Source organism: Trypanosoma brucei, chromosome 3 (genome assembly GCF_000002445.2).
Source record: "Trypanosoma brucei brucei TREU927 chromosome 3, complete sequence".
NCBI lineage: Eukaryota > Euglenozoa > Kinetoplastea > Trypanosomatida > Trypanosomatidae > Trypanosoma > Trypanosoma brucei.
Genome location: NC_007276.1, coordinates 512,741 through 527,732, shown reverse-complemented (window position 1 = coordinate 527,732; position 14,992 = coordinate 512,741). Strand labels below are relative to the sequence as shown.

The window sequence follows — 14,992 nt, the reverse complement described above, 5'->3', positions numbered from 1 at the left end:
GAGCATGTGTGTGCGCACCGGTAGTTGTGACGAGGTTGATGTTGGTTTTCCCGCGGGATGGGATTAATGTGGAAGTTGCTTGCACTGTTCCTTCTCTTTTTCCTTTTCCTTTTTGTTTTACGTTATTACTTTCTATACGTTTTGTGCTGCGTATGGAGGAGGGGAATTCTCCCCAGCTGCACATTTGAGGTTAATGAGTTTCGCGTATGTGACAACCTGAAAAAGAGGAGGCAAGAAAGCCTCTCCGAAGAGATGATTTTATCTATTGGCACGCAGGAAACAAGGAAGTGGAGGGGGAAGGATTTTATTGAGTATGTTTGTGCTTGTGCGTGTGCCCTCCTTTCCTACAGTTTCATTAGGGAGCGTTTCTTTCTCTTCTTTCCTATTGTCGTTTCTTCCGACATGTTGGTAAACACTGTTTAACGTGTCTTGTCAGAAGGCACAGCAGCGGGTGGTGTGTCAAACAGGCAAGAGAGCAAAGAGATGAGCAACATTAAGGTGGCAGTTCGCTGTCGGCCACTATTTGAGAGTGAGCGCCCTGCGGCTGGCCTCAGCTTCGTCAATGGAAGGCGTGTCATGTTGGACAACAAAAGTTACGACCCGGACTATATATTTCCCCCCACTGCTACGCAGGACGATGTCTATGCCATATGTGAGCCCATTCTACAGAGCGTGAAGGATGGATTACATGGCACTGTAATGGTGTACGGACAGACTGGGACGGGGAAGACGTTTACTATGTTAGGTGGAGCTGGAGGATCGAGTGGTATTGCCCACCGTATGATCGGCTCCATGCTTGAGCACGTGCAGCAAAGGACAGTTGAAGGGGCGCAGTGCGCACTCACACTTTCCATGATAGAAATATACAATGAGAAACTGATTGACATGCTCAGTAAGGATGGAGAAACAGAGGTGACGCTTGTTGGTGGGTTTCCGGTATCCAACGAGAAGTTGACGTTATCACGGGTCGCCGATGCATTTGCGGCAATTCAGAAGGGATTAAGCCGCCGTCACATTGCGTCGACTCTCATGAATGAGCGGAGCAGCCGCTCCCACGTCGTTATAATAGTCGACTACGAAGAGTTTAACGAGTACACCAACAGTGTGGATGTAACCCACTTGTTCATGGTGGATCTTGCGGGTAGTGAGAGTTTAAAGAAATCTCACGCTAGTGGGGCGGCTGCGGGCGAAACGGGAAAGATCAACAAATCATTGTTAGCGCTAAAAAATGTGTTTCTTGCGCTTTCAAACTCTAACGACACAACACGGCCAAATCACGTGCCGTACCGGGACTCCAAGTTAACAGAGATCTTGCGGGACTCCATCGGTGGCAGTGCGCGGACTCTCATGATCGCATGCATTTCTTCCGTCGGCCGGGACATTGAAGAAACCAAGTCGACTCTTATGTACGCAGTGAAGGCCCGGTCCATTCGAAACCAGGCAAACACTGAACGGGAGAAGTTGATGATTCGTCTCCGTTCCTTCGAAGCTGAAAACCAGCGGCTACGCAACCGCCTCCAGGAGCGCGTAGCGGAGCGGGGCGGTTACTATATTTCTCGCGAGGACCACGAACGGTACCAGCAACTGGAGGAGGAATATACTGAGCTAAAATCAAATGTGGATACGTTGCTGAAGGAGCGGCGGGAAAATGAAGGTCTCCAACATATCACTGATTCGCAAACCAGTGTACTGAAGGCGATGATAGAGGAGAAGGAGGAAGAGTTGGTCCGCTTTAAACAGGTGTACCACGAGGCCCTTCTGAAGTTTGACTCCCAGGTTGGCACACTCCAGTTGGTTGTGCAGGATGCAGTGCGTGACGCCCACAACACCGCAAAACGTGGTACGGAGGCGGTGTTTCAGCGGCTTGAGCAATGGAGACTCGACACGCTGATGGGACAGGTGGAGGAGGGTGACGATGAATGCCGTGACGAGGGATCGAAGGGCAACGCAGAAGAGGGAAGTGAGGGGAGGAAGAGGGGAAGCACATTTGGTGTGTCCACACGGCAGTACGAGGATGACATGGCGCGTTGCGTTGTACGTATCAACGAGAACTTTGCTTCCCTCGGACAAAACATTGTGGCAATGACGCAGAAACATGTTGCCGCAGTTCATTCACTTCAGAAACGCCGTCGTGCTTCTTTAGAGGGTGTGCAGGAGCGACTTAAATCACAACTACAGGAGACCCTGTCAGCGTATGTGAGGGAACAGATGATTTTAGATGATGAGCTCGAGTGCGAACAACGTCTATACGAAGATAGTATTTCAATGACTACAAAGTTACCGACACCCGCTGATGTGTTGCCATTCCGTCATGCTCTGCAAAATGCCTGTCGTGCGGCGGTTGAGAGCAGTAAGGACATTTTCACCGACCTTGAGATGAACGATGAGGTGGCTGGATCACTGCAACAAATAAATGAGGCACTGAGGGTTTCGGCTACTGGCGCTTCTTTGGGAGCCTTTTTACAGATTGGTAACATGCCCCCACTCCGCCCTTCCACCTCGTCACAGTCTTCCAATGCCGTTTGTGCAGCAGCCTCTGCCTCTGCCTCTGCATCTCTGCGTAATGACACATCTACAACACTGCCAGACACCCAAACACGGCGGCTTTCAATGAAGGATAAGAATCAAAGCGTGGTTAGTAGCCGTGGGGGAGCAGTAAAACGACTCCGGAGTAGTAGCAATGTGTCGGACTCAAGACGGGCCTCAGCGCCCAGTGAAAAATAGTTATTAGAAAAATTTCACCTGATTTCCTGTATTGGTGTATTGTGCTTGTTTTCGTTCTTAGATGTGGGTTGCTTTGCCACAGAAACGTTCAGACGTAGCTGCATTAGACAAGCCTTTTCCTTTAAGATTTTGTATTTCATTTTTTTTCCTACTATCCTACGTGACGTGTAACTAGATCCGCTTGTGCGACATCTGTGCACCTACGTACTTATGTCCACATGTATGTTATTTTGTTTACATTGATGCAAGAGGCCTGTTAAGTGACAGGTCTGTTTACCTCTGCATTAAAGGCATAATGCTACAACGGATAAGTGGGATACATTACATAGTGGTGAAGGAAGATTCTCTACCACTAGGTGCCCCGCAGTGTCTGTTGTGTATGCTTGTTCGCTCGGTATATCTTGCGGTTATATGCGTGCTAGCTGCGGGTGTTTTACACTTCGCGTTTAGCCCAACTGCACATTCATGCGGAATACCTTGCCATTTTTTTGTTCTTGTAGTTGTATGCATACTCCCTATTTGACTTCACTATGCGAGTGGCGCGGGTGTTATGTGCGACCTCGCGGAGGGTACCGTATATGATTTATCGGGCCCATAACACCACATTTGAGTGTAAATTTCTTGCTGAGGCCTTCTTTGTTCCCCCTCTTTACTCTTTACTCTTTGCGGTTGCTTATGTTTTTCTTTCTGGATGTTGAATCAGTTGCATTTTTACGCTCCCCATTTTTTTTATTCCTTTTGGGCTGCTCGCAGGCGTTGATGGATACCCTCGCATTCCGCGTGGTGCGGCCAATGAACGGGCTTACAGAGCTTGCCCTTCTCAAGCATTTTGGACGGCACTACGAGCACTTCACGCCCTTTAATTCCAAACTCATTCAACGATATGCCTTACTAAATTACGTAGACCATCGTGCTATGCTTGAGCTGCTTACTCAAAAGGCCCGTCGACCACTTGCACCCCAGTCATTTGGAGGGCTCCGTCAGACGCTGCAGGCTGTTCAACGTTTTCCGCTGGAACTTAATAATGAAAAGAAAAAATTTGAAACCGTGTTTCTAGCCTCCGTACTGGAAACCCCAATGCATTCCCTTTCCTCAGCTGAATACGGGGCGCTGTGGTCTCTGGCCACTCAGGTGACGGAGTGGAAAGATGTATTGGCGCTATCTGATACATTTCCCATGCAAAGCACACTTCAACACCAGAGCAGAAGCGAGTTCCGTGCGCTACTAGATCAAATGTTTACCACGCTCCCATCAACAATCTCCCCTTCCAACACCCCTGCCGTTGGTGAAACAACATCTGAAAAAGAATGGGAGCGGGAAATGTCGCGTCCCTTTCGGTTACTGACCGAGTTGATCGGGGGGGAGTGTGCCGTGGGACGAATTCTTGACGACATCGCACAGTCGGTTGCCAGCTGGTCGGATCGTGAGGCCGCAGTGCCAACGTTTGTAGGTGTTGTGCATACGCTTAATCGATGGCCGGATGGGCAAATACCAGATGAAAAGGCATGGGATCAATTAATACTTCGTGTGTCAACGCTGCAAACCTCGGACCTGAACCAGTTACTCCGACTGCTCACTAGGGTTCACAGCCCCATTGTACCCAGCTACGTTCGCGATTCCCTCAATGATGCTCTCTGTGCTGATTTGTGGCGTTGCTATTTGGAACAACCAAACGAGCCCGTGGCCGCATTCTTTGAGAGTGATGAGTTGCGCATGAAACGCTCCCCAGAGAATTCAGCGGTCGTGGAAAATGATGGTAGCGATTATAGTAATAACGCTGGTGATCATGTTGACGAAAGTGTTGCACCGGTAGCGGAACCTCCACTGCTACAATGGGAGATGCTGCGACGGCTACACGTTTGCACGCTGGAAAAACAGTTGACCAAAGAGGGTCCCGAGTTGGCCCTCCCTACACTAATTAATCTCTTCATTAGTAGTGCATTCCTTGAAGTTCACAGCGAACTACTTACAGCCATTCTATCGGCGTTGAAAGCCTCTTTGCCTTCATCATCAGGGCAATCGCGTTACATGACACCGCTACTGGCAAGCAGTCTTGCCGTTGGTCTTTATCGCGTTGAAAAAATAATGGAACAGCCGGGGTCTGACTCATCAGTCGCTTCCCGCGTGAGGAAAGATGTGGGAGCGATTGAAAGGATTATTGTGCCGCTCCTTCAATATGAATCCCTTCGTGATTATGGTTGTGCGAGGTGCGTAATGAGGCTACTCTGCGATTGTAATCACTGGTGCGAGGAACGAGGACTGAAAGAGGGCTGCTTAAAGGTATTACATGACCATGCAATGGATGGATTCACCAAAGCCCACCTTGAGAAATTGCTGGGGCAAAGTAGTAGCGGACTACTGGAACTCCCAGAAGATGTTAGGGATGTCATATCTCACTGCATCGCGGATTTGCCTAGTCGGTAATTCAGGTGGGCATAACCGTGTACAACTTTATGTGAGTAGAGGCTCTGAGTACTGGAGGGAGAGATGCATCTGTGATTTGCGGTCGCCATGGTTTAAGGTACCGTCAAACTCTTCACAACTTTACACACCTAAACTAAGCCCCCCAGGCAGTTGATTAACTGGCTTTCCACAGAGATGGTGAAAGGGTGCGTGGCTATCTGCGCAGCGTGCGGTAGGTTTGGTTGCTAGTCCAAAACATTTTGAAAAAGTTCCATGTGCCTTTTGCCTTCTTCGAGATTACTCACACTTCAACCATTCTTGTTTTGTTTTTTTTAAATCCTTCTCGTACTTTGTCTATTCTAATCAAACTTTCACCCCTGTGATGTCGGACGCAAATTACAGGTAGAAGCGACATTGGTGAAATTGCGTCAGTGGTGCTCTACCGCTACACCATATGGATGAGAAGCCGCGGTTGATAGAGCACACGTCGGCATGCCGTGGTACAGCCGATGTACTCATTCTTTCCGGTTTCCCATGGTACGTCACAGAGGGGCAGGTACGGAAGTATCTGACGGAAATTCATCCGTCAAACATTGCCCCACTGACGGTTCGTCTTTACACCAACCCAGCTAATGGCAGCAGTAGAGGCATTTGCTTCGTCGAGTACTGTCCCAAACAATCTAATACCGGCGGTGCCTCACAAGGCATCAAAAATGAGTTTCCAGAGCGGAAACAAAAGGGAGAGGCAGAGGATATAGCGGCATTAATGAAACTCCGCATCGAAGCCACGGCATATGAAAGGCACTACATCAGAGTCCTCTTGTATCGCTTAACAAACAGGAACTGGGATAGAGGAGGGCGACTTCCAGATTTACCAACGGATCCACCACCTCTTGCCACCTCGCGAGGTGGTGTTCTTGAAGGTTATGGCGATGAGGGTTTTACCGTTCGATGCTCGGCTTTGTTAGGTCTAGCGAATACCGTTACTCCAAATGGTATAGCAAGTATGCAAACTTTGCGCAAACGATTTCGGGAGGAGGCGGCAAAGGCTGCTATGCCCAACAAGTCAGACGAAGGTTACCCAGGATCGTCTGCTGCTCGCCAATGACATGGTTGGGGTTCAGTGGCCTGCATGTTTCGCTTTGTTTTCTTCTTCGCGCTGTGGTGTGCACGGGTGCCCTGTGCAAGACACGACAATATTAGTGGTTGTACGTTCACATCTATATTTGTGGTTATCGGGTTGTCCCCGCCAGACATGTGCCCTCACTTAGCTGCTGTTTGGATGTACCAGCGCGTCAATCTGACAAGTTACAGGACATTACGCTATGCATGGGTTGCACCCAGTGCTGCGATCTGTAGTTGATGTTGGAGAAGCGGCTGATGGAATATCCCCGGATGTTGTTCAGAAATATGTTCCGCTTTATTTTGTTGAGGTTCGCCCGCTGCTATGTTTATCTTCTTTATTTTTCTCTGCCTTTTCGTTGTGTGCGAGTGTGTGTATGCCATTTTTGTTGGGGAACCCTGCATTGCGCCTTAGGTGTGGTGATGGGTGGTGCACTGCTGTAAACTACCTGATTGCAGAGAAACTGTGTTTCCTCAATGATCCGACGACCTATATGTTACGTGTAACTCATCGCCCGATTCTTACAACCCGCCCAAGCTATTTGTGTTACTCCTTACAATTTTCCTCGTTGCTTACTCTTACTCCCACAGCCTGAAACCACTGACGCGTGTACTGTAAAAATTCACGTTTGCTGTTCCCCCCCAAACGGGCAACGGAATACAGGAGCTGCGTAACTCCCTAGTTACTTGCAACTAGTAGAAGTTAACAAGATATTCGAAAAAGAGAGAGCACACGAACAGTAGAATCCACCACATTTCTTTAAATATTAGAATATCACCTTGGTTGATTGGGTGTGTGACCTGCTGTCGAAATGGCTAGTGTTGGGCCTGTGAAAACGAAAACTGTAACACTAAAAGAGTTAACTCCCCCCATTCCCTCGCCCGAAAAGTCAGCGTGTAAGGGTGCAAAACCCGACTCGAATCACATGGCCCTGGTACCAGTGAAACCGTCCCAACCCGGATCAGGTAAGTTGATAACACGTACAAGGTTGCAGAGAGATTCACTTATTTCGCAGCAGCAGCGCGATGCACTTGTGGTGTCATCCTTTGGTATTGGAACAACCCGACATGGTCAGCCCGATAACACAACCTCCTCTATCAAAGATGGATTTTCCACCGCTGCCGGGGGCGTTAACTGCGCGTCGGTTGTGGTGGCACAAAGTGAAAAGGACTCGGTCCGTTTTCATCTGTGCGTTGATGCATTAGCAGAGGGATGTGTAAACACATTTATTCATCTCTTTCACCTTTCACACAGGGATCCGGTGTGCGTTGATCAACTCGCACAGACCCTCTTCACAATTCCTGACGAAAAATTAGTGTGGGTGAAGAGTCAACTGGCTGCTGTGGAGGTGTTAAGGAGACAGAGTGAGTTTCGTGATGTATGCGAGCGTTGCCAATTGCTTGCGGATTATTTCGAAAGTGAGCGGGATTGTGACGAGGCCGCGTGGCATTATGACGTGGCGCTTCGCATTGCGATGGAATCGCTGGACCGCCCACTTGAGCAGGAGGTGCGTTTGTCGTTTGGTGCGTTCTTTGAGAGGCACAAGCAACTCAGGAAGGCAATTGCTTTATTCGAAGAGGTGTACCACCTTGCCATGGCACTAAATGACGTTGAGACGGCGGTAGAGGCCAATTATCGCCTGATACGTACTTACTTGAGTCTTAGTGCGGAGTTGAAGGATACAAATCCAAAGGAAGCTATCAGTTTCCTTGAGCGGGCGCTGGATATGTCGCAACGTGTTAAGAGTTCGAAGGATGAGGCCGACTCATTGCACGCACTTGGCAACATTTACGAAAGCATGGGTGACTTCCGGAGGGCACTAGAATACCAGAAACGGTTCTTTGAAGTTGCGAGGGCGGCGAACCTTGTTGAGCGTGAGAAGCGGGCCTCTTTGTGTGTTGCGAGCATGCAGGAGCGCATGAATATGACAGACGAAGCTGTACATTCCTTGCAATGCGCATTGGAACTCTCTGAGAAGGCAGCTGATATAGAGGGCGTTTACCGAGCAACAATGCAACTAGGTCAGGCGTACGACAGTAGCGGTGATCATGAAAAGGCTCTCATGAGTTATCGTGCTAACTTTGGGGCGGCTCGAAAGTTAAACAACAGCGACCTAACCGATCAGGCCCGCGTGGCTCTAGGCTTTGCACTCGGTGAACATTATCTCAAGCATGCGGGGGGAGGACGCGGATATGTGCCAATTGTATGTGATGATGTAAAGGCACAACTAGAGTGGATGAGTAATGGCATCTTGTAATTGGTGACGATCCGAAGGAGGATTTATCTGTTTATTCTCGGAAGGGTGAGGAGGTTTTTTTTTTTTGGGGGGGGGAGACGAGGCATATGAATCAGGAGTGAAGGTTTGATGTCCTTTTTTTTTCTCTTTTATTTATTTAAGAATTCCGTCTTGTCATTGTGTGTTCGCCTTTGTGTTCTGCGCTGGGCCTTCAGTTGAAGGATTTGACGGCGATATTTACCCCATGACGTATTCCATTTTACTCTTTAGATTTCAACCCGATTTCACTTTCCTTTCCTTTTTTCTGTTTTGTCGCGTCATTGCATTGTGACTGATCTTTGGACATTCTTTTGGCGTATATATATATATATGTTTGTGGGGCATACAGAAAAAAAAATTGCATGTCTCTCTTTGTAAAACATCTGTTGCTGGATTTCAGTAGGGTGAGGCGGCAGAAATCCTTTTTTGTTTTTGTTGGCTTCTAGTGCGGTGTCTGAACAGTCAAAAATGAAAATAAAAGAAAAGAAGGAAAGGGATCAAATTGTTGCACCTTGATGTGCCATGCATGTATACTACCTTCCCTTCGTTTACGTGTGCCATGTAGTGGTGAGTTTTGACTACTTTTTTCTTATTTGGCAACATGCCATTATTACTGTGGAGCATGCCGGCACTATATTTACCCATTAGGTACCAACTTTACTTTTCTCTTAACCAACCACTCCTCCTCTTTGTTTTTTCCCCTTCATCTTTGAAGTAGCCGTGGGCACTGGACTAAGGACGCGAGGGGACTGAGAAGGAGGGAGGGAAAAAAGAACTACTGATAGTTCAACCTTTGATCCCCGCGCCTGTTCCACTTCTGAATTTTAGAAATTTCGCCGTTTTGATGTCTACGGGTGCCGAGTTGCTTTCGAAGGCTCTGCAGCTGCAACACACTCGCTGCGAAACGTATAGACTGTGGGATGCAAAGTTTCACTGTGCATTGGGTGGCGCCTTAAGTGCCTCAGACTTTGAAACGGCAGTTAACAACAGCATTATAGCAGCCTTTCGGTGCGTCAGCTTATCGTTTCGGGAACTGCAATGCTTGTGTAGAGATTCGACGGACGATGCTTGCCGGTTCCTTTGCGTGTGGATCGATGAACTTCAGGAGCTTGAGCAACGGCACTACAACATTTCTGTGCAGTTTGCGCAGCTTGTTGTTCAGCACTGCACTGCACTACCTCTTCATTCCAGCACTTCACAGACAGATATGTGTCAAACCGCTGCTAATGAAGAGGCGGAAAATTCAGGCGTAGAAAACGGCTCAAAAGAGGTGCAGGGAACGGCTGATGTTAGCGAAAATGAGAAATCTACTGTGGCTAATGGAGAGAGGAATAACAGTAGCGAAGTGATCTGCGCCAGCCTCCATGACCGCCAGTTGTGCGAGTTACAACGTATAATTCCACTCCAAGCACAGAGCGTGCTTAATTACGTGACATGCAGGGACGACTTTTTCCCATCTTCGAGTGACGATGAATGTGAGGGCGATCAAACTGGCGGCGACGGATGTACAAGCAACGGCGCTGATAGCGAACCGGGAGATTTGCTTGTTCCATTTCATCACAAGTCTGGGGTTGTCGCTACATACTCACCTGGTGAGGTGAAGAAGCGGTGTGCCACATTTAACGCTGCGGTTATGCCGCTCTGGCGTTCTAAACTACGGTTACGACAGCAACTACAGGAGAAGATGGATGAGTTGCAGGAGGAGATTACTTCGGCTTCGTCTGTTTTTCCGTGACGTGGAGTTGTAAGTTTTAAATTTTGTGCTTCTCTTTGTTCAACTTCCCCCTTTGCGCACACACTCCAAATATGTTTGTTGCCCTCTCCACCGTTCAGAGCGCCAAAAGGGTGCTTTTGCCACTGAACAATATATTATATGTGGTTTCATTTCAGGTGCTTGCATTTCTCATCGTTTTGCAGAAATATTTCGAGGGATACGAAGGGAAGGTGCAAAAGGAGAATCCGCGCGCCAGCAGTGTCCCCCACCTTGATCAATATATATATATATATATATAAAGAGGAAATAAGAGCGTCTAAAAGTGGAAGATACCGCTCTTTTTAAAAAATCTTCACGTTATGAGTGCCGAGGGACTGAGCCGCTTCTTTACCGAAAACCTGACAGAAGAGGGAAGGAGCGACCTCAATCAGTGGGAGGCAAAAACCCTTGAGTTCGCTCAGCGCGTCAACCGTGACGGTTGTGAAGGTGTGGCTTTCATTACGAGTGGTGGCACGGCAGTTCCACTGGAGGTACACGCCGTACGTTTTGTCACTAATTTCAGTTCTGGTGGGCGCGGGGCTGTGCTTGTAGAAGAGCTACTGGCTCGCGGTTGGGCATGCATTCTTCTTCGAAGCAAGACTTCTCAGCTCCCCTTCCGCCGTCTCGTCGACAACATGACCACCGAGCAGTTTTTTGCAGAGTTGAATGCACCACAGAAGTCTTGCGACGTCAGTGCAGCCATAGAGGCTTACACCAAGTATAAAAGTCGTTTCCTTGAAATACCATATTACACAGTAGTAGAGTATTTGTATCTTTTCTCGTTACTCACAGGGACGCTTAGCCATAGGGCAGAATGTTTACGCCAAACACCGATGATGCTTTTGGCTGCTGCTGCTGTATCGGATTACTACATCCCAGAAAGCCGCCTATCGCACCATAAAATGAGTGGCGGAGATGGGCTAACTATTCAATTTAACAACGTACCCAAAATACTTGACCTCATTAGTGAGGAGTGGCATGGGTCGAGCCGTGCCGCCCCGCGATATCTCATCACATTCAAACTTGAAACTGAGGAAGAACAACTCAAAGCCAAGGCACTTAGGAATCTTGGACTTTACCGTTGCGACGCTGTTGTGGCCAACATGCTGCAAAATTATCGGGAACGGGTGCTGGTATTTTGGAACGGAGAGGAGCAAAACCCAACACTCCTGCACCGGTCTCCAAACGGTTCCGTGGAATCTCTCATGATTGATCACGTGCTTCAACGCATTAAAAACCATGCGAAAGGGTGCGGTATGCAGTACAAACTTGAGGGGAGGAGAAGATGAGCTAACCGTACACGTGTATGTGTGTGTGTGTGTGTGTGTGATTGTATGTGCCGTAGTTTTGTTGGCTAGAGATAAAGGAGGCAAGATATCTGTGGACCCCATATTTTGGGGTGTGTCGTTTCGCAGAAAGTTGTTGATTTCTGCCACAATAACTCGACGTGAGTTGGTGATATCTTGCGGGAGGTCTCCGACACATCGAGCGGTGTCATGGGGTGCTATGATTGTTATCGGTAATGCTCACTCTCTCTTGTTTTTCATTACGTTTCGTTGGCGTGCTCACTTGGTTTTTGTTACCACTCAACGGAATTTCAAGCAAATGTTTTTGATGTTTCTTTAAGAAATGTGCTTTTTTTTTCTTTTTCACATATTGAAATCATCACCTGGCATTGTTTCGCAATTGAAGGGTAGAATACACATTATTGTTATACCCTGCCAAGGCCCTTGAGGGTAGGGAGGGGACAGAAGGCAAGGGAAGTAATAGCATACACGAAGGGAAAATTACCAAAATTATACCTCTGACACACTTCTCACATAAACATCACGGAGCAAAGGAATATTGACTTTTGGACACGCACAATGGAAGGACCACCTCCCGTATGTTTTCGCCAGTGTTCCTTCACTTACGGAGCTGAACCATCGACGTTGCACATATCGCAGCAGTGCTTCTCCGATTATGTTTGGATCCTTGTAACGGAAGATGATACATGTGTGCCTGGTGTAGTGCTTCGCTTTGACCCGCATGATGCCGGCCCTTGTGTGGGTTGTGAGAGTCTTAATAATTTACCTTCACTTCCGTGTGAGTATCTGTTAGGCGTACGGGATCATGCGCTGACGAATATACTTTCTAGTGCCATTGCACATGCCATTCAATCAGTAGGTGAGCAACGACCACTTCTATTGTGCGTCAGCGCAGCGAAGACGGCGAAAAGGCTGCAGACGACGGAGGAGCGCATGTCATTTGTGCGGATGGTTAGAGAAAAGGTTGTAGCATTGGCTAAAGGAGAGACGTGTTGAGGAGGTGGAAGGGTTCTGCAATCGTGTTGTCATTTATTCCTGCTGGAGCCCAAGCCGGTGGAATGCAGCATTTGCTGGCGGATTCGGTGTGCAATAAACGACGAGTGGAGGTTTACAAGCACTGGAACCACTGTTCATGTACTGAAGGGATTCCGCAGCCGCATGTACTTTGTACTGACGCGTGAGCCAGTGATATACTGCCCCTAATTCGTTTATTTGTGCTTGCGGTCATTGTTTACTGAGGCGTGTGAAAAAAGATGGAACCAACTTTCCACCCATTCCGCTGCCGGGGCGGTTGCTGCTTTCGCAGTTTACGCGCTTGATAATATTCGGTTAAGTGTCTTTTTTTTTTTTTTACACAGGAAGTTGGGTACGGCGCCAAGAAGGTGTCCTATACGGTGCCACACACGTATGAGGAAAAAATGAATGCTTCCTCCTCTTGCCTTTTGGCGCGGTGGTTGGCTCATATTATTACCTTGAAGGAAAAAGTTTTGGCAATCCGTTGACATTTTGAAACCCCCTATGCACTGGTGACAGATTGAAAGTGACTCAAGTGCATGGAATTAATTAATTTATTTATTTTTGGTCTAGCGTATTTGATGCCACCTTTTATCTTTCTGTTGTGTAGTGCCTCTGCAGTCTGTTTTCGGTAGACAACATCATGTGCAACTGCATGGAGTACCTCATTATGTGAAGTTGTTCGCGTCGTTGCCTAATACAAATCGAATGTGTTGCCTTTCTTTCTTTTTTTTCTTTTAATTTGTTGTTGATGTTCCATATGCTTCCACTTGAGATGTAGCGCAGTAAACCAACATCAACAGGGACTGGGGAGCAGTTTTGAGTGCTGCAGAGAGAAGCACTATTCACATCTTTTGAGCTGTAATTAAATGCATTCGGTAATTTAACCTGTTGTTGCTTCCACAACCATTCACTTTTCACTTTCACTTTTTCACCCCATTCTCACTCTAAATCTTCTTTCTCGTCACACACAAACACACACACACACTTTCGGTGTCGTGTGGGTATTTACGCTAGGAGTATTTTATATATTATATTATATTATTATTATTTTTTTTTTACCTGGATTAAACATCTTTCTTTTCTTTTTGTCTTGCAGGTAAAAAAAAAAAGTTTTGGGTAAACAGAGTGAGCAGCACAGGTGCCAAAAGGGTGCAGCAATAGTTTGAATAAGAGAAAAGTACCCTCATTGTGGTAAAAAGAAATTGCGGGGAATTTTTTTTTTTTCGTTGGGGCGTAAAAATAGTAGGACAAATCATGGCTGCGTTGTTACCATTAGTTTTGTCTGCCTCGCTGGTTGTGGTTGCGGTTGTTCTTTCCATACTTGCATGTACTGTGGTGGCAGGTAGCAACGTCTTACCGCTGTTTTCATTACTTCTGTCGTTTATTACACCACTACCCTTTTTGTTTTTTGGGCGGTCGGAAAGTACGTTTGATGACGATGGCGAAATAAACGGATTTGTCGTCTTCCTTAGCGGTGCCCTAGCCGTTTCAGCACCTTCTCTCTCCATTGTGCTTTATCACACGGGTTACAGTTCACTCGGTGCATTTCTGTTATCATTGGGATCGCAAGTGACGCTGTTGGGGGCGGCAGCATTTCTCCAATCTGGTGAGCGTCAAGATGAAGAAGGTAATTATGATTTGTAGCGTATCGGTTGCGTATGCGTGACTATATATATATATATATATATATAAGGGAACGGAAGGGAAGGGTTATTCAGCATCTGTAGTTCATCCATTTGAACAGAGAGAGAAAGAGAGAGAGAAAGGACTGTGCATGTGCATGCTTTATTCATACAAACCTCTGTTTCGTTCTGTTCTTTTTTTTTTTTTACTGGGATGTGTATGTGCATGTGGGTGTGCGACGTTCGAGAGTGTATTATGAACGAAGAAGCGGGAATGGGTGGTGGTAGCCGCTAATTGGGAGGTTGAGGCGTAAAAGGGGAATGATTTGTGCCCCCCCCCCCCCCTTATGACAGGCAGTGCATACGGGACCAAAACCATAGGAGAAGGGTGGGAGGCAAAATAAAAGAAAAAAAATGTTTTTTTTTTAAAAAAAGAAAGAAAAGGAGGGGAGTTTATGAGGGAATAGCACTGTGACTTTCCCTCTTCCCTCTTCTATTGCTTCTGTGTTGTGCTGACCGTATAATGGTAGTAAATTTTTGTGCACTGATACTTCTCTTTCTCTCTCTTTTATGCCCTTCGTTGTCGTACCATTTTTTTTTTTCGACTCGCGTAGTTTACCCCTCCCCCCTTCTATTGCGTGTGAATTATGCTTCTTATCCGCTAAACGTACCTTTATCTTGTGACCGTTTCGAGGACGGTGCCACACCTGCACTCTTAACGGATACAATGAGTGGGTTTGTTTTCTAAAAATGGCTGCTGTACGTTTG

The 14,992-nt window shown here is 47.2% G+C and overlaps 8 protein-coding genes across 8 annotated transcripts, besides 7 other annotated features; all 8 read left to right on the top strand.

The window, feature by feature from the left end:
- Positions 1 to 14,992: part of a sequence feature (sequence corresponds to BAC RPCI93-30P12) that runs on past both edges of the window.
- Tb927.3.2020 (kinesin, putative) lies at positions 484 to 2,724 on the top strand (the record flags this gene model as incomplete). The annotated part of the gene is made up of 1 exon (XM_838703.1): positions 484 to 2,724. The coding sequence occupies one exon, from the start codon at positions 484 to 486 to the stop codon at positions 2,722 to 2,724; it is 2,241 nt and encodes a 746-aa protein (XP_843796.1).
- Tb927.3.2010 (hypothetical protein, conserved) lies at positions 3,400 to 5,148 on the top strand (the record flags this gene model as incomplete). Its single annotated transcript, XM_838702.1, has 1 exon — positions 3,400 to 5,148. The coding sequence occupies one exon, from the start codon at positions 3,400 to 3,402 to the stop codon at positions 5,146 to 5,148; it is 1,749 nt and encodes a 582-aa protein (XP_843795.1).
- Positions 5,582 to 6,235, top strand: Tb927.3.2000 (hypothetical protein, conserved; the record flags this gene model as incomplete). The annotated part of the gene is made up of 1 exon (XM_838701.1): positions 5,582 to 6,235. One exon carries the CDS (start codon positions 5,582 to 5,584, stop codon positions 6,233 to 6,235), a length of 654 nt encoding a protein of 217 aa, XP_843794.1.
- Tb927.3.1990 (hypothetical protein, conserved) lies at positions 7,062 to 8,507 on the top strand (the record flags this gene model as incomplete). The annotated part of the gene is made up of 1 exon (XM_838700.1): positions 7,062 to 8,507. One exon carries the CDS (start codon positions 7,062 to 7,064, stop codon positions 8,505 to 8,507), a length of 1,446 nt encoding a protein of 481 aa, XP_843793.1.
- On the top strand, positions 9,370 to 10,260 carry Tb927.3.1980 (hypothetical protein, conserved; the record flags this gene model as incomplete). Its single annotated transcript, XM_838699.1, has 1 exon — positions 9,370 to 10,260. The coding sequence occupies one exon, from the start codon at positions 9,370 to 9,372 to the stop codon at positions 10,258 to 10,260; it is 891 nt and encodes a 296-aa protein (XP_843792.1).
- Positions 10,517 to 10,537: a microsatellite.
- Tb927.3.1970 (hypothetical protein, conserved) lies at positions 10,599 to 11,567 on the top strand (the record flags this gene model as incomplete). Its single annotated transcript, XM_838698.1, has 1 exon — positions 10,599 to 11,567. The coding sequence occupies one exon, from the start codon at positions 10,599 to 10,601 to the stop codon at positions 11,565 to 11,567; it is 969 nt and encodes a 322-aa protein (XP_843791.1).
- Positions 11,581 to 11,617: a microsatellite.
- Positions 12,144 to 12,581, top strand: Tb927.3.1960 (hypothetical protein, conserved; the record flags this gene model as incomplete). The annotated part of the gene is made up of 1 exon (XM_838697.1): positions 12,144 to 12,581. The coding sequence occupies one exon, from the start codon at positions 12,144 to 12,146 to the stop codon at positions 12,579 to 12,581; it is 438 nt and encodes a 145-aa protein (XP_843790.1).
- Positions 13,143 to 13,165: a sequence feature (AT_rich).
- Positions 13,620 to 13,660: a sequence feature (AT_rich).
- On the top strand, positions 13,857 to 14,246 carry Tb927.3.1950 (hypothetical protein, conserved; the record flags this gene model as incomplete). Its single annotated transcript, XM_838696.1, has 1 exon — positions 13,857 to 14,246. One exon carries the CDS (start codon positions 13,857 to 13,859, stop codon positions 14,244 to 14,246), a length of 390 nt encoding a protein of 129 aa, XP_843789.1.
- Positions 14,270 to 14,293: a microsatellite.
- Positions 14,622 to 14,658: a sequence feature (AT_rich).